Source organism: Juglans regia, chromosome 7 (assembly GCF_001411555.2).
Source record: "Juglans regia cultivar Chandler chromosome 7, Walnut 2.0, whole genome shotgun sequence".
In the NCBI taxonomy this organism is placed as follows: Eukaryota; Viridiplantae; Streptophyta; class Magnoliopsida; order Fagales; family Juglandaceae; genus Juglans; species Juglans regia.
The window spans coordinates 22,708,461-22,728,656 of record NC_049907.1 but is presented as its reverse complement, the minus strand read 5'-3'; the positions used below and the strand labels follow the sequence as shown (position 1 = coordinate 22,728,656).

General features: G+C 34.1%; 2 protein-coding genes across 3 annotated transcripts; both read left to right on the top strand.

Moving 5' to 3' along the window:
* Positions 1-1,800: 1,800 nt before the first annotated feature.
* On the top strand, positions 1,801-6,260 carry LOC108996676 (40S ribosomal protein S8). Of its 2 annotated transcripts, none has more exons than XM_018972695.2 (5): positions 1,801-1,964; positions 2,053-2,125; positions 3,044-3,374; positions 5,670-5,839; positions 5,925-6,260. In XM_018972695.2, exons 1-5 carry the CDS (start codon positions 1,961-1,963, stop codon positions 6,004-6,006), a joined length of 660 nt encoding a protein of 219 aa, XP_018828240.1. In that variant the 5' UTR covers positions 1,801-1,960; the 3' UTR covers positions 6,007-6,260. The 2 variants fall into 2 exon arrangements, with proteins under 2 accessions (XP_018828240.1, XP_018828239.1); XM_018972694.2 differs by having other exon boundaries at positions 1,808-1,964; positions 5,667-5,839.
* Positions 6,261-11,673: 5,413 nt separating this feature from the next.
* On the top strand, positions 11,674-17,697 carry LOC108996667 (programmed cell death protein 2). Its single transcript, XM_018972684.2, has 12 exons — positions 11,674-11,917; positions 11,995-12,036; positions 12,114-12,478; positions 12,573-12,656; positions 12,941-13,071; positions 13,182-13,279; positions 14,039-14,127; positions 14,846-14,954; positions 15,671-15,825; positions 15,942-16,012; positions 16,808-16,922; positions 17,325-17,697. The coding sequence occupies exons 3-12, from the start codon at positions 12,218-12,220 to the stop codon at positions 17,490-17,492; spliced, it is 1,281 nt and encodes a 426-aa protein (XP_018828229.1). The 5' UTR covers positions 11,674-11,917; positions 11,995-12,036; positions 12,114-12,217; the 3' UTR covers positions 17,493-17,697.
* The last annotated feature ends 2,499 nt before the right edge of the window (positions 17,698-20,196 follow it).

Here is a 20,196-nt window from a genome sequence, read left to right as displayed (position 1 = left end):
TTATTTTGAATTTCCAGCCCACAAGTGTGCTTAAAATTCGCGGGATACTGTGATGGGAGAAAATCATTGACTACGGCCCATGACAACAGGGAGTATTAAATACAGGAGTTGGGCCACCGATAGAGCCCAGCCCGATCACAGGAGCCCGAGCTAATAAAGTACAACCCTAATTGGAATTGGGGCAAACAGATCGGGTCAGGGTAAGAGATCTGGAGGAAGGCTATAGGGAAAGAAAAGAGGCTCCGTCACGGAGCAGAGGCCACATCGCATTTAATGCGACCCAGAGCAGAGGCCACATTGCATTTAATGCGGCCCAAAATAGAGGCTCTGTTGCATTAAATGCATCCTAAGGTGCCGAGTATGCGGGATTAAATGCCGCCCAGGGTCAGAGCGATGAACAAAGAAGGTCCTGGGGCCATCGCTGCTTTGTAAGAAAACAACGCGAAAATTGCTTGGCAATGAAATACGAAAGGCAAATCACCCACCCAACCCAAAATACTATCGTGGGAAAATCCGACACGGTAAATATAAATAGGGGACAACCCAACGACAGGTAATATATATGAAAAATATACAATCATCTTGGTTCACGTTTTCTGAGTTCCTCACTGGTTCTAGATACTAACTTAAGCATCGGAGGACTAACGGACCACAAAGTCCCTTCTCTCCGTTTTGACTGTGCAAGATTGCGCTTGGATATCGGGAGTGAGAAGTTGCCCAGGCCCACGAAACACGACATCAACAACACTATTCCGAAACGGTACCTAAAACAGTATCGGTATTGAAATATTTCGTTCCAGTGCCTTAACCGAAATGGTATTATTATAATTTAGAAAAATACTTTAGCCACAAAGGGATTACACAAAAGTAAACTCACAAACTGATGTGGCTTGATGTGGTATGTCAGATTATAAAGTTACTTTTATTATAAAATAGATCTAACGGATTCTAAAAGTCATGTCAATTTGTGTATTTACTTTATGTCATCTCTTTATTTCTGTAACAATTCTCTTATATCTACCATCCAAGTGAGTGAAGAACCTAAACGACACACCTCAAATTATAAATCATAAATTTACACCAAATGCAATAGCACAAGAGCTCGACATTAATGAATTGGTTTGGATACTCATGCTGAAATACAACTTGCTTTTATATTACTTTACTCCATAACAATGAAATAAAGATTTAGTCCCGATTTGAATTAGAAACTCACATTAATTTATTTCATCTTATTATTATAATTTTTTTAAATTTTTATACAAAATATAATAAATAATTCAATTTTTTCAAATTCTAAAACAATAATAATAATAAATAATATTCTAATAATATTTTATTCTACTATTCATAAACTATCTCAACCCATCGTATACAATATTTTATTCTATTATTTTATATGAACCAGGGAAGTTTTCAAAGGATGACAAAGTTAGTTTCATTATTTGTTATATCAATGAATAATATTAGATACAGTCGTGAAATGTGTAAGCGTCTCGTAATTTTTTTAAAAAAGAGGAGGGTCTACAATTAAAAAAATTAATTTTTTTAATACGAGTTTCGTATTTACTCATTTTTTTCATAAGAATTACACGACACTTACATACTCTACAACTGTAAATATCATTTATTTAAATAATAATAATAATAATCTCATGTTAGCCATGCTAGCGATGAAACGATAATGCACCACTTGAAAAATGGAAAAGTCAATTGTAATAAACTTATTAATGAAGAAGTTTTCTTAAAAAAATAATGTCATATAAATGTTTTTACTTTAATTAAATTTTGTAACGTCGGGTTTTGGTTGTCAACTAGGGTTTCAGCATAAAAACTAAAAAGCCATCGTACAACACAGCTAGGAGGAGGCGCTGTGGCCTGTTGGTGAGCCGAAGAAGCCAGAGGCGCTGAAGAAGAACAAGAGCTCGTACTCTTCGATCTCCCTCTCCAATCCCCAACCATGGGTAATGAGACAATCCGCAGGCACTCTCTCTTTTCTCTCTCTTTCTTTCATGCTCGAGCTAATGGAAGCTTCTGTTCGATAAATGTTAGGTATCTCGCGTGACTCTATGCACAAGAGGCGTGCCACTGGAGGCAAGAAGAAGGCATGGAGGAAGAAGAGAAAGTAATGCAATCCACCCTTTCTCACTCATTTATTTGTTTGTGTTATATTTGTTTGTGTTATTAATTTATATATTATAATATTCTCTCCCGTCTCTGTTTGTTTGGTCAGAAAGAGTATGGAAGCACTGCTTTCTTTTCTTTTTCGACTGCTATACTCTTTGTTCTTACATTTTCTCGGCTTCCTGATCGGGGTTTTTTTTATTATCTCTTGTTGGATCTGTCAGTGCTGTGGTCTTCATTTTTATCAATTCTCAACTTTTGGTTATTCGTGGTTGTTTGATTGTTAAACTCAGTGAGTGATATACATATATGCTGCTATCCCGAGCTAAACTCTCGTTTTCGAATTTTTCACGTTTTGATAGTTACACTGCGATTCAGTCACAAAACACGTTTGAGTAATATTCTTGGTTGACTCTTTTTGGTTTTCTAACTTTTCTTTCTTCATTCTTTCCCTTGTCCTAATGCGCAGCCACGTGAAAATTTTGTTCAACGGCTCTTATCTAGTGTGATATATTGAATTTGGTACCTTAGGATATTTGTGGGAAACTCAGGTTGTTTGGTGTCACTGTAGATTACCCTTATTTATCGTTGGGTTATTTGATGTAGTGTTACATGGTTAATATTCTAACGCAAACTCAAATTTTGTACTCAAATTTCCCAAGGAGAAAAAATTTCTATTGTTTCGCCTCATAATATGTAAATATGTATACGATACTTGTGAGGATACTATATTTTTTAAATGTGTGATTATCAATATATGTGTATGTGTATGTGTATGTGTGTGTGTATGCATGAGTAGAAAAAATAAAGCAGACATTCATGTGTCATGATGAGATATTTGAGTTGGCTTCTTCGCATTTGCCTGTGTTATCACTAATTTTCTCTCTATGCAATGCTGATCACTTTTTGACTTGTGCAGGTATGAGCTTGGCCGCCAACCTGCTAATACTAAGCTTTCAAGCAACAAGACGGTTAGGCGAATTCGTGTGAGAGGAGGTAATGTGAAATGGAGAGCCCTCAGATTGGATACTGGGAACTACTCATGGGGTAGTGAAGCTGTCACCCGCAAGACACGTATACTGGATGTTGTTTACAATGCTTCAAATAATGAGCTTGTGAGGACACAAACTCTAGTGAAAAGTGCTATTGTTCAGGTGGATGCTGCCCCATTCAAGCAGTGGTACCTTCAGCACTATGGAGTTGACATTGGTAGGAAGAAGAAGGCAGCTGCTAAGAAGGAAACCCCAGAGGTACCATTAGTCGTTCTCTCCAAATTGTTTGCTTTTATTTGGATTGATTTATAGCTTCTGTACAGCCGGATGTGACGATAACCTGACAGATCAGAGGAAAATGCTCATTGTATCAGTCTTAATTTGTGTTGCATTACTAATGCACATGGAATGCTTGCAGATGCGAATGTGAAAAAAAATGATTATTTTTTTATATAAAATACATTTTCCAAAATCTGTTCTTTCACCACTTGTTGAATCTTTTTCTAGTAAATGCCGGTGCATTTATAGAATTTTCCCTCCTCGTTTTCTGTTGGCAAATGAAAAGGTCCTGAAATTACTGGATCTAAAAGAAAGGGGGCATTTTATGAAAATTTGGGTGGCTGGCCCTCTTCTTCCGCTTGCGAATGGTTCTATGTTAATGGGCTGTGGTTTTGTTTTCTTTCAATGGTGAAAAGCTACATATAAGTTGTAAGCACCTGCTGGTGATGATGACATTTGACAAAATTCAGTTAGGTGATATTAGTTTCAAAGGTGTAGAATTCGATCAACTATTTTGATTTCTTCCTTGGTTCTTTTTAATGACGGCTAGCATTCATGTTATAATATTTTCTTCATTTCATGTATCTTCTTGATAATGCAACATGCTAGGTACCCTTTTGGTTGGTGAGAAGAGGGTGAGTTAGACCATTATGGTGTAGGTATGGTGTGGCTTCTGCTTCTAAGCTAGGATCAATATATCTTTTGTGATTTTAGTATTGAAATCCAGTATTTTCCTACCAATTAGGTCAGACTGAAAGGAATATTATTTATATTTGCTTTTACATATATAACTGAATGGTGTGCCTATACAGGCAAATGCTCGCTTCTATGTATCATTTGTAGTCCTTATGACTCGAGTGAAGGAAGTATGGTGGGGGCAGAGTTCTTGGATTATGTTATTGACAAGCTTTGTAGGATGATTTCGCCCCACTTACTTGATCTGTATCACAAAATTGATTCGATAGGTTATCAGGTCTGGAATATCATTGCCTTAGCAGCAAAATGCCAAAACTCTAATATTAAGGGGGTGCTTGTGGAATGAGAAGAGGTGAAAATTTTGTGAATAATAGTAAGATAGTTTGAGTTAAGTATTTACTGGGTTTTGGGAAAAGAGAGAAAAAAAGTTGAATAGAAAATATTTTCAAATTAAAATATTATTATAATATAATTTTTATTTTGAGATTTGAAAAGGTTGAATTTTTTTTTATTTTTTACTTGAAAGTTTGAGAAAGCTGTAATGATTAGTTTGAAAATGCCCATGGAAGAGCATTTGGAAGACAAAGGCACCTCTAAATGCAGCTTTTTTTGTATGGACAGCCACTTTGGGAAAGATTCTTACTATAGACAACCCAAGGAAACGAGACATTATAGTTATGAATTGGTGTTACATGTGTAAGAAGAGTAGTGAGTCAGCTGACCATCTATTACTGCATTGTGAGATTGCTATGTCCTTGTGAACCGATGTCCTTGCACGAGTGGGCTTAGCGTGGCTGATGCCGGAAAGGGTATGTGATTTTTTGGCCTCGTGGAGAGGTATTAGGGGAAACTCTCAAATTGCATCCATATGGAAGATGATACCTATATGCCTATGGTGGTGCATTTGGAGGGGACGGAACGCAAGATGCTTTGAAGATCAAGAGAGATCAATGGAAGAGCTTAGAATTTTGTTTTTTAATACTTTACTCCATTGGTCGATTGTAATTGATTTTCATGGCAGGTCTTTTCATGATTTCCTTGTATCTCGAAACTAGACATAAACTCGCTCATGTATATGTCCCGTATACTTGGGCTTTTTTTGTCTCTCTTTTGATCAATAAAAATTTATTTACCGATAAAAAAAAAAGTTTGAATGATGTTTGGGAAGGAAATGAGATGAGATAGGATAAGATGAGATGAGATAGGTTGAGATGAAAAACTTTTCCAAATATCCTCTAATACTATGTATTCTGTTTCAAGATGCCATTGATGTGGGGGTTGCTTCTTTTCTATTGTCTTCGTTGTTTCCAATAGTAGATCTACTTATCGTGCATGAATACAACTCCGGCTATTTGTTCTGCATAGAACCGATGCCATGTCATTGTTTTTTATTTTTTATTTTTGTCTCATAAGTAAACGGTGGTTCCTTCTTCAATGTCTTCTATCAAGGTGCAATGGAACTCTAGATAGTATTTTCTGATGAACTGTACATTTGTATGATCTCAGAAGCGTTCATCTTCTTTTTTGGTTTGTACATTATCAATTTGAAATAACAAGTTTCATCATATCAATCAGCAGGAAGTAGAAGCAGCTACAGAGGAAGCCAAGAAGAGTAACCATGTCCTTAGGAAGCTTGAGAAGCGCCAGCAAGGTCGTAAACTTGATCTCCACATTGAAGAGCAGTTTGGGAGTGGTAGATTGTTGGCTTGCATCTCTTCTCGGCCAGGACAATGCGGTAGAGCTGATGGGTAAGTACAAGATTGACAATTTTTGTTTCGTATTCAGTTTTCTATATCATGTTATTCGGTTTCTCACCATTTTGTGTTTTCATAGATACATCTTGGAAGGAAAAGAACTGGAGTTCTACATGAAGAAGCTCCAGAGAAAGAAAGGGAAGGGTGCTGGTGCTGCTTGAGCAGTGTCGTAATGCGGAGTCTTGTTTTTTTTTTTTTTTTTTTTGTTGTTTTAGTTGCACTTTCGTGGCCTGCCTAGATGAAGATTTTGCTTGGCATGTCTAGTTGTTTCAAAGTAGATGCTTTGAGCACGTTTTGATCCACAAGTCAGTTTATAAGCTAAAATAACACTTGTTTGGTGCTGGCTTCAATATCCGTCATTAGTTTGTGGTATTATTAATTTTTTGAAAAAGTAGCTGTCATTTGTTCTTCATGCTATTTGAGATTTGGCCTTTATGACATTGCTTTCATATCTGAGCTAATGATAATGCTGTTTTTCCCTCTTTAAAAAATCTACAACCTCCCCATTTAACCATCTATCAATTGATTAGTGAATAGCCTCTACCATCGAACGACTGTTTTTAAGAAGAACATAATAAATTCATGGGGGATTTAGTGTTTAAACCTTGCTCCCAGCCTCCCTTAATACATTCCTCGGATTGATCTCAAACTTGATGTTGTCCTAAAAATATTTCATGTTGCGCATTCAATGATAAATGTAAAATGGTTAAAATCAATTCTATTTGTTGTTGTCAATCATCTGATGAAAGTAGCTGGTAAATAGAATGTAGATTTTTTTTTTTCTTGTCTCTAACCCACTTTACTATTTCTTTCTTTGTAATATGTCGAAGTCAATGGGTCAATGGGTACGTGGCAGATACGGCTGCTGACTGGACAGATGAGGTGGATGGGTTGGGTTGGGCTAAGAGTGGTGTTGGCTTAAACTAAAATTGAGCTTGCAATGATAGAAGAAAGAAAAGAAGAAGAAACGAGACGCGTCAAAGACTCAAAAGGAGTTGTTGGCTAGCAGGTAGAGTATAATTTTTTTAACCCATGATTTAATTAGAATATCATTACTAATTAACATATAATTTATAAAATGGTAAAATATAATATAATAAAATAAATTAATAATTAAAAAATTAAATATTTTTTAATTATTAATTACTCATTACTATATAATAAATAAATAGATAATTTAATGTGAAGATTTGATGTGAATAGGCAAAGTCAAATTCATTTTATATTATTTTATTGTTATATAATGAAAAAATAACTATTCCAATATAAAGACTTATGTGAATGAAATAGTTAAAATTCAAATTCTTCTTACATTCATCAAAAGTGTCATTTAACTTTGTCTAATCTATTGAGGATGCTCTTGAGCTAGATGTACAAATTGGTTCTACACACAATTAAGGAAGTTTATTCAATTATACAAGCAATATTCTTATTTTACTTTCTTTGACTTATCTTTTATTTTTTATTTTAAATTAAAAATCGATGAACAATACCACTTCCTTATATTGAGAAAAGAGTAAGATGAGAGTATAATTTGTATAATTTTCTATTTATTTATGCATTGGATGCGCTGATGACATTGATGCTTCAAATGTGTTTTATAAGTAGAATAAATTATAGTAAGTGATATGTTAACACACTGATTTATAGATAATAGAACTCAAAAAATAATAATAGATAATAGAACTCAAAAAATAATAATGTTCTTGAACTTTGTCTTCTTCAATCATGGTAACCGATATCAAACGTTTTAAGCGATTTCATTAATTAGCCAACTTAGATGGGACACGTTAACTATAGGATTGAAGATGGTGAAATTTAAGATGAATTCTATTTACAGTCTCCATTTAGAGACTGTATGTGTAAGTCCTTTATTAAATGAAAAAAAAAATATCATTTTGATAAGGATATTATTGTAACTTTAAAAAAATTTAAAAATAAAATTAATTAGATTTACAATGCAGTCTCCATTTAGAAACTGTACGTAGCATTGCTCATTCAAGATTGGCCAAAAACAAACTTGCTTTCGAAATTCAATTCAAGATAAAAGGCTTGGACTTGCTCAAACAACTCAACCTGCCTTTGCAGTTTCTAGTGAATAATTGAAGCATTTAAGTTGCCAAATCTAAGAATGACATTGGTCTTCTACAAAATCTAAAGATGCCCTAAATAGCTAATCGTGAGTGCATTCATAACAACACACACAATAGTGCAATTCTCCAGTTCAATTCAGTCCCATTGTGCATAGCCTAGCACCAAGGCCTCATGCATTAATAACCAGCAAACTAGCCTTGCCACGATTGAGCTCATCTCCAAGCCACCTCCTCCCCAAAAACAATCATTTCAAACCCTTGGCAGTTCCCTATACCGTTATAAACCTTGCACCCAATTATCCCACGCGCATAAGAAGCTATAGAAAAACTTTCCTTCTTCAAAGGAGAATCAATGCTTAACTCAGAGAAGATCAGAGATCTTCACAAAAGAAAAGATAGATACAAAACAGTTTTAAGGCTTGTGTCCAATGTTAAGATATAAAATAAATAATAAAATCTACCTATTTCCATTAGTTTAACCTTTTTATGGGATATGTGGTGATTTCATATGGTATCAGAATAGAAATACTGAGTTCGAATCCTGACTCTACATTCTACTCTATTTAATTAAATATTCCATATGTTAGACTCACTCATTGAGGAAAAATCTAACCCACACGTGAGAGGGAGCGTTAAGATATAAAATAAAAAAATAAAATCTACATTTTCCCATTCGCTTAAAACTTACGAGACAACTGGTAATTTCATATTCGATTATCCCATACCCGGAACTAGAAATTAGATTCACCTCAATGGCTCAATCCCACATGATTGGGACAAGGAGAAACCCATATACATATATAGGAGTAACTCATATGAAATTGGGATTATATTGATTTTAGGGAAGCTTCAAATTAATCGGTCCTTTTGGAATTATAGTGTAGATGCAGCGAGTACTTTCCCTAGGTTTTTTGCAAACCCAAAATGGCATTCAGTCCCACACAACTGACGAAGAAGACCCACTTTTGGCCATCCTATCATTGAATAATGCTAAGCAGTTGTCTACCATTGCTGTTAAAATCTTGTGTCTTCACAGCCCAAGTCAAGTAGCTGACAGCAAAAAGTAAAGGTTGTTAGTAATCAGAAAATCAAGTCAAGTTTTTTTTCCCCACCTTCCCATGCATAGAAAAGTCTGTACATGATATTTTCCTAAATCTTGTTTTTAAGCACGTAGGTTATTTCAAATTCTAAATTTGAAACCATTATTAATTGATAGGTTGTTACAAAGCAATTCTATCTTCAGCAAATGACGCAATCTTGCAGCTCTACATTAAACATGTTTTTTTTTTTTTGTAAGTAGTAGTTCTACATGAAACATGCAAACCAAACCCACCAGTAAAAAACCAAACATGAACTTGGGATCTAAAGAAAAATAGCATCACACTGAAGCAGAATCCTAAAATAAACGGACATGGGTGCATGGTCGTGGTTGAACTCACTACAAGAAAACTGCTTATTTGTGATCAGTTAATTCTAGCGAAATGACTATTTACAGTTAAAATGAGTCTGTTTTGATTACAAATAGTCTTTTCGTAACAATTAAATAGCCACAAAAATCTATTTTTCTTGTAGTGACTATCTCTACCTGAGCATGTATAAAAATCAATCATGCACTTTGGTTGTAAATAAACAAGGACTGCTACTTACTGTTTTTCAGCAGCAAAACGAGAAGGTTACAATTCAAGACAGCACAAATTTTCTTTTTCATCTCCTAAGTAGCATCCTTAAACTTCCACACATAACACTAATGCTTTGATGAGACCTTATTACGAATTTAATATACAATTTGAGTCTCGAACAATCAAATTCCCCCTAGAACCAAACTGTTAATTAACACGATCTATTTCTTTTTCATGATATCTCCTAAGTACAATCAAATTAACCTGAAGCAGGTGTACAACCCACTGTCACAGGATAAGAACGCTGCGTTTTACATAGACAAAACGCAACATTTTGGGACTCTTAACACATTAATGAAAATTAAGAATGTAACCCGTCCGGTTTTGAAAAAATTTTATAACCGAACCGGTATATACCGGTTTTGAAAATTTAAGAACCGATGCAGATTGATTCATCATCAAAATCGAAATTTTCAATTTTTCCGATTTCGGTCCAGTCCGGTTTACTATTTACACGCGTGACACTATATATGTTTAATATTATAATTTTTTTAATACTAAACTTAATTGTGATAATTTAGTATCTATTATTAACAAGTACTAATACTTTAATGTTCAATTATAGTATTATAATATAAATAGTATCTAACTTATTAATGAGATTAATAAACTTAAATAATAAGATTAAAATAATATAATTAGTGTCTAATTATACTAGTATATTAATTTTCTGTTACAAAATTAATAGACTTGAATAATAAGATTAGAATTTCATATTATATTAATTAAAAATGTAACATATAATATATATACTAATAATATAAAAAGTAATTAGACAAGACCTATTAGTTGTTATTATCTCTTTTAACGTCTAGGGGCTTGTCTTCTACATATATAGTGGTCGAGCCCATCTTCTATGGGAATTTGATTATGCAATCTATCACTTGCAATATTTACACCAACCAGATTTCTGTGTTGCGTATATATTAGGATGTAAAAAAAAGATTGAGACTGCTTTGGTTCTTGTTTAAAAGAAAAATATAATTTTTTTTCATTGACAAAAAGTACAAAGATATTTCAAAAACTAAGATGTTTGTCGAAAACTCATTTTTCAATAATATATAAAATTAATTATATGTTTTCAGAGTACATAATATCGTTGTCAGCTCGTATAGATATATTGTAGTGTCCATGCTTAATTTATAAAAATGTGACCCGCTTGTTAGATGATTGAAGAAAAAAGCTTAACGATCGAGAGGACCTCCGCTAGTAATGTGGATTGGGATTATCAATCTAATCCAAAATGAAAAAAAAGTCATGACGTATATTGATGGTCAAGTCATTAAATTTGAAATGTCATGCACTGATTAATTAAGTAGACAGTGGACGTGAAGAAGATGTCTATTGACTTGAAAAATCAGCAATAGTAGTACTGAATCATGTTTTCTACGACCCACCGATATCTAGGAAATTTCTTGGAAACTGTTGAGATTTATAAGGGTGTGTAAACAAATTGAATTCGTACATATGTAGTTAGACTTTAGGAGTGGAGTATGATCTAATTTTATTCAAACACGACTTGAGTTTACTTGTTATACATAATTCATAACCTTATAAAAAACATCACTCAATAGTTTGAAATAAAAAAAATAGAAAAAAAATGAAAAATGAACTTTTATTTTATACAATTTCCTCTGAATAATAAGTCATTTTTGTGAAGGCTACGTGTCCTATCAATTGTCGAAATCTTTCTCGGCCACTATTGAGGATGAATATTGTTTTTTATGATGCTCATATAATTTCATTCTGCTATGTTAATTATATCTTGTTTTCGAATTTTATATCAGCTTACACAATAACATTATTATCTAGTTTGCCTCTAATATTTTACGTGAGCACATAATTAATATATATATATATATATATATATAATATGTAATGGGTGGATGATTATCAATTATGATATAAAATAAAAAAATTATATAAAAATTATTTTATACAATATAAAAAATTAAAAAATATTTAATTCAATTCGATGTTAGAAAAAAAAAATCAGAACCAAATTGATTTTTACCTATTTTAAAAAAATTTAAACCAATACCAAGCTGAACCAAACGTTCCGGTTCGATTTACCAGTCACCGGTTTTGTTTTCAACTCTGTATGAAAACTAAGCTTTGAATCTCGCTGGATGCCTCCCTTTAGTTCGTTTTGGCTGCCTGCAATACGCACCGTTTCGAGTTTGGCACTTCAAGTCGACAGCTTCAGCTCGATCTCCTGTTCAACGCTATCTCCATACTGTCTTCCGCCGCCCCTCTTCTCCTTCATTGGGGACCCTAACTTGACGCCGGTCGCCACGTCGGTAAGTACTCCGTAACCGTCCGCATCTCTCTATCTCGCGCACTTTCTCTCTAACCCTCTGTCGGCCTCTCCATTCAGGACCTCTCCGGTGACCATCGAAGGCCGCCGGACGCCACCAAGGTATGTATCAGTTCCTCTCTCTCTTTTCCGTCCCGGGACTTATTTTCTCTCTCACTCTCGGTCTCTCCTTCCCTCAGACGTTCTCTATCTCCAGCGTGAGTTCCGCCGTCCTCGCACCCCAAGCACGTTGTCATTCCCTTACACCCTAAGACTCTCTGAGATCATTAAAAGTGAAGCTGAAATGGATGAGGAACCGGATGGTACTGAGAAATGTGTCTTTTTGGGAATGCAAAAGGGCCTCCGAATCTCCTCGCTTGATGGCGACGACGGAGAAGAAGAACAACTGCCACCACAGCAGCAGCTAGAAGTATTTGCTGCGTATGAAGAAGAAGACGACGAAGAAGAAGAAGAAGATTTCGTGATTTTAGGTTTTCTTGAGAAGCCTAAGAATCGCTGGTCCCTTCTCCGTCAAATGTTTCCTAGCAAGGCTGGAGGCGTACCGGTACTTATCAATATTTCATTTTATCCGAAAGATTTAGAAATTCTATTTTTTGTTTACTCTAGAGAGCATTTTTGGGCTGCTTTTGTGATTGTAGGCTTGGTTGGATCCGGTGAATTTACCATCAGGAAAATCTTGTGTCTGTGATATATGCGGAGAACCTTTGCAGTTCCTTCTTCAGGTATAGATCTTTTTGAATTCTATAACTACAAGTTCTTTGACTAATGTAGCCCGAATAACAAGGGTTTCATAGGATCATATGTTAGATAAAATTCTTATTCATTATTCAGGGAAAAAGGAATTCTGATTCATTGTATCCACTTGAGTATGACTTTGTAATATGGTATCTGGATATGCGTATATGTATTTGCTTCTTAAAACAATCATTTTTTTCCCGTGAGTATTGTTGGGTTTATAGGTTGAACAATGGTTGATGATAGTTACCAATAACCGTTGTGTTTCTAGGTTTATGCACCAATTGAGAAAGAATATGCATTTCATCGGTCATTATTTGTTTTCATGTGTTCATCGATGAATTGTCTTCTTCGGGATCAACATGAGCAATGGAAACGCCACCCAGAGAAGCCATCCAGAAGGTATTCTCTAAAATAATGACATGTCGGAATTAATACATTACTGGGAACAAAATGAAATTTTCTTATTCCTAATACTTACATCTTGTTTCTGAATTCAAATGGCTTCAAAGTGTGAAGGTTTTCCGATGCCAACTGCATCAAGTTAATCCTTTTTACTCAAGCGAGCCCCCACGACATGATGGGACTGAAACACCTTCTGGAACTGGAGGTATCCTTCAAAGTTTTCTTTCATTGTCTGGTGATAGTTGTTACTGCAAATGTTTTTATGCTCACTTTTGCAGAGCCCTTATCTGCACTTCTTGAGTTGGATACATAATATTTTTGCTCATATGTGCCTCAATATGAGATTTTAAGTTTCAGGATTTGTGTTAAAAAAATCTAATAAGACTGTGTTTGGATTTGGTGAATTTGGCACTTTTGCTCTAAGCTCCAAATCAAAATTGTTGGGAAGACTTCAAATCTTAATGATGTGATTTAGATTATGGTGCAACACTGTAATATTTTGATTGAATATGATATCTTGGAAGCGCTTCAGAATTCTTTGTTTAGAAGTTAGAAACTCAAATCCTACATTTCTATGCACACATCCTGAGGCAGGAGGGTAGGATTTGTGTTGGCTTGTTGTCTAGGCTTAGTCTCTTTGTTCTGGTTCATTAAAAGAGAACGTTATATTATAAAAGAGAGAAATAACCTTTGCATGAAAATAAGGAGTATGTTTTCTCAGCACTCTCTGGCACCGCATGCTGTTGCTAAGAAATATCTCACTGTGGTTGATTATTTATTTATTTTCAATATACGTTATAATTTCCATGTTCTTATGAATTGTGCATCCTATGTCTGGTATGTGTAATTTGTAGAAGAATATCTTTTTCTTTTAAAGCATGATTTGTAACTATCTGTGTACCTACGATACATTAATGCACTTGCAAAAGCTCACTTGATGATCTTTGATGTTTCCTTGTGTTAGCTGCACTTTGTAGTTGGTGTGGCACCTGGAAAGGAGATAAGCTGTGTAGCGGTTGCAGGACTGCTCGTTATTGCTCAGAGAAACACCAAGTAATTCAGTTTTTTTCATTTTGGGTTCTTGTTATATTTTCATTTTTTTTCTAAGTACCTATGAGCTCTAACTCAAAGTGCCTTCCTTCTAACAACTGGAGGGTGTAGTCCGAGCTCAGTACCGTCTAGCTCTCTCACTAATCGTCTCTCCAAAAAGGGGGTGCTAGGGTTCCAATATGGACTCAGTGGCTTAAGTTTTTGAGGGAGTAAGAACCATAGGGAGGAGGGAGAGGGGAGACTGGAGGTGGAGTTAGAAGTGGGGTGGGTGGGAGAGGAGGGAAGGGAAAAATGGTTATTGTATTTTTTTTCTTTAGCGATTGATTACATGGAATATGCTATCTAAAAGTAATTAATGTTTTCAAGAAGTTCCATTAATTCTATTTGATAGAAGAAACAAGGGTTGGGGACCGGTCTGGTGTATTTTGGATTGTTCTTTTCACGGACTTTTTGGGACATTGGGGGCTTTTTAGGTCATTTTGGGCAATGTGTTTTCATGTATACATTCAATGTACTTGGTTTCTCCTTTGATATATAATATTTTTTACTAACTCTATTTGATAGAAGAATGATATTGCTTCATCTTAACATTTTGAGGACTAGATTGGAACTTCAAGGATAAAACTTGAAACTGGTGTATATCTTAAGGACCAGAAGAATGGTCTAGGTGAAAAATTGCATCCATTCATAACTTTTCTGAGCTATTCTTTTCTTTTTGCAGGTCATGCATTGGCGCTCTGGTCATAAGACTGATTGTGCACGGATTAACAGTTCTCAATCATTTGATGCCCCTAATAGAAATGAAACTACTTCAGCAAATTTTCAAAAAGGCCAGTAAAGTATATGGTTTCTACGATTGTTTGACTGGAAATATAGAGTTAAATATATAAGATTGTGTGTGTGTGTGTGTTTTGTGTGGTATATTTTCTATTGGAATATTAAAAAAATTAGTTGTCTTAGATGACATGGACATGGCGATTTCTTGTGATAAATGTGACGTAGTCTTATACCTTGACATTGCTTATCTAAGACTGATTGTAAATTTTCTGAGCTATCCTTTTTTTAGGTATGCATTGGCACTCTGGTCATAAGACTGATTGTACACAGATTAACAGTTCTTCTCAATCATTTGATGCCCCTAATAAAACCAAAACTGCTTCAGTAAATTTTCAAAAAGGCCAGTAAAGTATATGGTTTCTATGATTGTTGGACTGGAAATAGACTTAAATATATGAGATTGTGTGTGTGGGGGGGATATATTTTCTATTAGAATATTAAAAAAAAAAAAAAAGAGTTACACCTTAGTCTTAGATGACACGAACATGGCGATTTCTTGATCTTGAATAGTAATGAAATAAAAGAGGTTAATTGGTTAGAGAACATTAGTCACATTCTGGCCTCTAGATGTTCGTGTGATACTTTCCTGTGTAGTCTGAGAATTATATTTATTTAAGTATTAACATGCACTGTATTATCAGAGGTATAGTCAATGTCTAAATAAGCCTTTTAGAATTCCACATCTGAAAAGTTATGCTTTTGCAAACAGTTGCAAGCAACACTCTATGGCCAGAATTTGAGATGATAATTGAGAATGAAAGTGAATTCAGCACAGAAATGATTGAGGATAATGCCAGTACTAATTCATTGATCTCTAAGGGCAAAGTAGATGGCGCGATGAAGTCGTTGTTGGACACTTTTGAGGTATTTATTATTTGTGCTATTGTAGTTTAAACTTATGTTTACTTGTTTTGGTTCTAGTCTTTACATGCTTATATCTTTGTCGGTCTTTACTTGCTTGTGCCATTGTTGGTGAACAGGGCGATGATGAGAGGAAAAGTTGGGCCACTTTTCAAGAGTGCATAGCCAAGGCCCCTGAACAGGTGTTAAGGTAATCGAAATATATCTAATTGAGGATTCAAACTTCCATTTGTGATGCTGCTTGAAATGGACAAGCATTGACTCTCCCCCTCAACATAGTCTTTTTGCTTTCTATAAAAAAAAAAAAAAGTCTGGGGAACAGAAAGAAAAGAAAGAGAGATATCAAATATCCTTGGTCAGGGGACTTAATCGACCCCATGGTTTGTGTTTGGCTTGCATATAGTGAATGAAAAAATAGAAGCAAGGAGGCGGCCTTGCTGCTACCTATTTTTCAGGCCTTGTTACTGTCCAAATAAAAAATAACAAGTCTTATAATGCTTATGTGACCGAATAAGCATTATTATGGTTATAAGTTTGCTCTAGAAGCCTAGCAAACTGATGTAAAAGCTTAATTTGTTACTTGCTAAAGATGGTAGCGTAAAATTCAATTAGATCCAAGTTTAAAGAATTTGTTGCTAGATAGATGCTACTTCTGCATCATCTATCAACATCTTACGCAAATGCTTACACTAGTAATCTTATAGGGGCCTAGCTTTAAATGCATGCCAAGTCATGCTGGTCATTGATTTTTGTTATTGTCAGTGTATATCTATTTGAGGCATCTTACTGATTTGGTATCATTATTAATGGGAATTTATTGTAATTTGGTTGTTAGTTGAGAGCAGGCGTACAGGCATTGTCAACTCATCATTCGTCATTTGTCCCTGCTGTACTTTTAATCAAATCCACTCATACTCTTCTTCCTTGCTGCAATGGTAGATGTATTTTTATCTTTATTTTGTGTATTTTTTTTCCAAAATATCAGGTATTGTAGGGATGGTAGTGCAAAACCTCTATGGCCCATGTCAAGTGGCCGGCCATCAAAAGCTGACATTCCGAACTGCAAATACTGTTGTGGTCCTCTGTGTTTTGAGTTTCAGGTATGAACATCTTGGGGTTGGCTTCTTGGTTGAAAGAAACTTTTTTTTTTTTTATCGGTAAACAAATTTTTATTGATCAAAAGAGTGGGCAATAGCCCAAATATACGGGACATATATAAGAGCAACACCTAGGCGTACTAGTTTAGTGATACAAGGAAATCATGGAAGGTCATGCCATGAAAATCAATTACAATCAACCAATGGAATAAAATATTGAAAAATAAAGTTTTAAGCTCATCCATTGACCACTCTTGATCTTCAAAGCTCATTGGTTGAAAGAAACTTGTTTACTGTTTAGATCGTATATTATATTTATGACCCTTGGAGTTAATGTGAACTTCATTGTATATCCGAGATAGGGACCTTTCATTAATGTCATTATTATGTTGTTGGTGGCTTCAGATATTACCTCAGCTGCTGTATTACTTTGGTGTGAAGAATGATGTTGACTCTCTTGATTGGGCAACTCTCGTTATATATACTTGTGAAGCCTCTTGTGAGGGAAGTCTTGCTTACAAAGAGGAATACACTTGGGTTCAACTCTCTTCACAATCTGCTACTGTACCTTGATGGTGTATTTTGACCGATTTCCACCCGTTTATTTCTTTATATTATAGCTCTGTTCTTTTACTGAAAAGTTGAGAAGAAAAAAGTGTTCGTATTTACTCCATCAAGCAACAAGACGATCATGTATATCGACATTGAATTTTGATCTGTATAGACGGTGAGATTTTTCCACAAAATATATTGGTAACTGTTTCGTGTCGATTCTCTTGATAGTGTTCATATGCATGTTTTGGTCAATCAATCCACTACCTATTTGTCATCTCTCTTCTAAACGGTGTCAGATATTATTGCTTGCAATCCTAGGAACAAGTCTTTGGTTCATTAGAAGAATAGAATTTATAATTTCATTTCCTATTTTATATTTTTGTTTGTTTCTATAACAAATGAGTTTGTTATTCATTTGGGCATCTACATCTTATAGTGGTTGAAAAACTAGTTCAGATAGGCTTGTTGCCAGACTTATGTAAAAAGCACTGTATTTCCCATGTGATGTCTGCAATCGAGGGGTACTTGAGCGGAGTTGATGCAGCGATAAAATATTTATAATTAAATATTAATCTCGCAGCTTAAGGCTCCGTTTGTTTTCGTAATTTATCTCATCTCATTTAATTATTATAACTTTATCAAATTTTTACATAAAATAAAATAAAAAATTCAACTTTTCCAAATCTCAAAATAAAAATTATATTCTAATAATATTTTATTTAATTTTTAAATTTTATCTTAATTTATCTCATCTCATCTCATCTGTGAAAACAAAAACAGTACAAGATATATAGCTACAAGGCCATTGCTAAATTTCTAGTTCTGAGTGCTCATGAACATATATACATTTTTCAATAGGGATGGTAATAAATGACATGAACAAGACACGAAATTAACGTATTTGGATTTAATAAATGGGTCAATTGTGGGTCAACTTATAAAATCCGCAATCAACTCATATAACACATAAATTTTATTCTCAGATTTTTTTAGTTTTATAATCTTTTGTTGTTGTTGAGATGTAATATATATTAGTATTTGACTACTTAATATCTCAAATTATTGAGTTTCTTTGTTAATATATAATTTTATTTTATAAAAATATTAATTTTCTTATATACCTTATTGGTTTGAATATCGATAATAAAATATTTTATCATGAATCCAATTGTAATTATGAATAATTTTATATAATTATTCTTGTATTATCTTTATACAATCCTGTCTACACAAACAACTTCTAAACTACTACAAGTGGTTCCAGAAAAGATGGCAACAACTTCATGCCTATTACACATTGGAAGATATAAAAATCAGCATCTCATACATATTGAGAGGAGCATATCAACAAAATAGAAAAAAAAAATGAGCAAATTGCAAAACAACAGACAAATCTACTCACAGAGAGCAAAAATTATTAATTACAATATGCCAGAAAAATGGAAAATAAAAATTGTAGGAACCCAGCAGTACTTATGAATAGGTGAGCTCTAAATGGAAACTTGAAGCTGATACTTTGATAATGAAATTGTGTTTTTCTCATTCTAATTGATGATCTTGAACTTAAAAAATATGATCCTGATCAGTTTCTAATGACAAAATCGCTATATATCATCATCAAATAAATGAATGATTTAGGCCTCGTTTGTTTTCAGAAAATATCTTATCTCATCTCATCTAATCATTACAATTTTTCTAACTTCTAATACAAAATAAAATAAACAATTTAACTTTTTCAAATCCCAAAACAAAAATAATATTAAAAAATATATTTTAACAATATTTATTCAACTTTTTAACTTTAATCTCATTTCATCTCTAAAAACAAACGAGCCCTATATCTCGGCAGAAGATCATGGCAATTAGTGTGTGTATACAATGTAGCTGCCCTGTGAATTAAGTACTGTCATAGAGGCATCCCCTTATAAATATGGGCTCTAATAGAAACACTACAGAAAATTAGAGCATGAAATGAAATGGAAGCAAATGGTAGAATACGCATAAAAAAACAAGTTTCGCTAGTTTAACTCATACAAAAATGACAACTTTTAGCATACGTACTGTTGCTACGTTTGGCAGCAAACCGGCCTGCCTTGGGTGTATTAGTAGCCTATATTGGATGGAAGGGTTACAATATCAAATCCTAATTAGTTATAATCAGTCATAGTAACGTAATTAATGTTTGCAAATATGTTTGCAATTGAAATGTATTGCAAACATATGTGCGAACATGTGCACTATATATGTCTCATACATGTGGACTACGTCTCAAACATAGTCCACATATGTATGAGACATAGTTCACATATGTTTGCAAATATAGTCATATGTCCACATAGTTCACATACATAGTACTGGACTATCATGTGGACGTACATAGTATGTGGACTATATATATATGGACATGCATGTCTCATATGTGGACTATGTCTCATAATATGTACAAGACATAATCCACATGATATGAATCACTACAAGAAATAAGATTTTTTGTGACGATTTTATGTCTGTTGGAAATAAAATCGCTGCAAAAAGCCTTTATTAATTGTGGCAATTTTTATACCGTCGCAATATTTTTACATAAAATTTTGAATCGGTCTTTTTATAGCGATTTTTTCACTTTTTGCAACGATAATATTATGAGTTCTTCTACTCAACCACAACTGTTCACGCAACCTCCCCACTCCATCCGACGTGGCCTTTTTCTTTTTTTTTTTTTTTT

Coding starts and splice junctions, on each gene's coding strand:
- LOC108996676 (XM_018972694.2), top strand. Junction 2,126..3,043: donor GCATGGAGGAAGAAGAGAAA/GTAATGCAATCC, acceptor TGACTTGTGCAG/GTATGAGCTTGGCCGCCAAC. Junction 5,840..5,924: donor CAATGCGGTAGAGCTGATGG/GTAAGTACAAGA, acceptor GTGTTTTCATAG/ATACATCTTGGAAGGAAAAG.
- LOC108996667 (XM_018972684.2), top strand. CDS start 12,218: ATGGATGAGGAACCGGATGGTACTGAGAAATGTGTCTTTTTGGGAATG. Junction 13,072..13,181: donor CCAGAGAAGCCATCCAGAAG/GTATTCTCTAAA, acceptor ATGGCTTCAAAG/TGTGAAGGTTTTCCGATGCC. Junction 13,280..14,038: donor AACACCTTCTGGAACTGGAG/GTATCCTTCAAA, acceptor TCCTTGTGTTAG/CTGCACTTTGTAGTTGGTGT.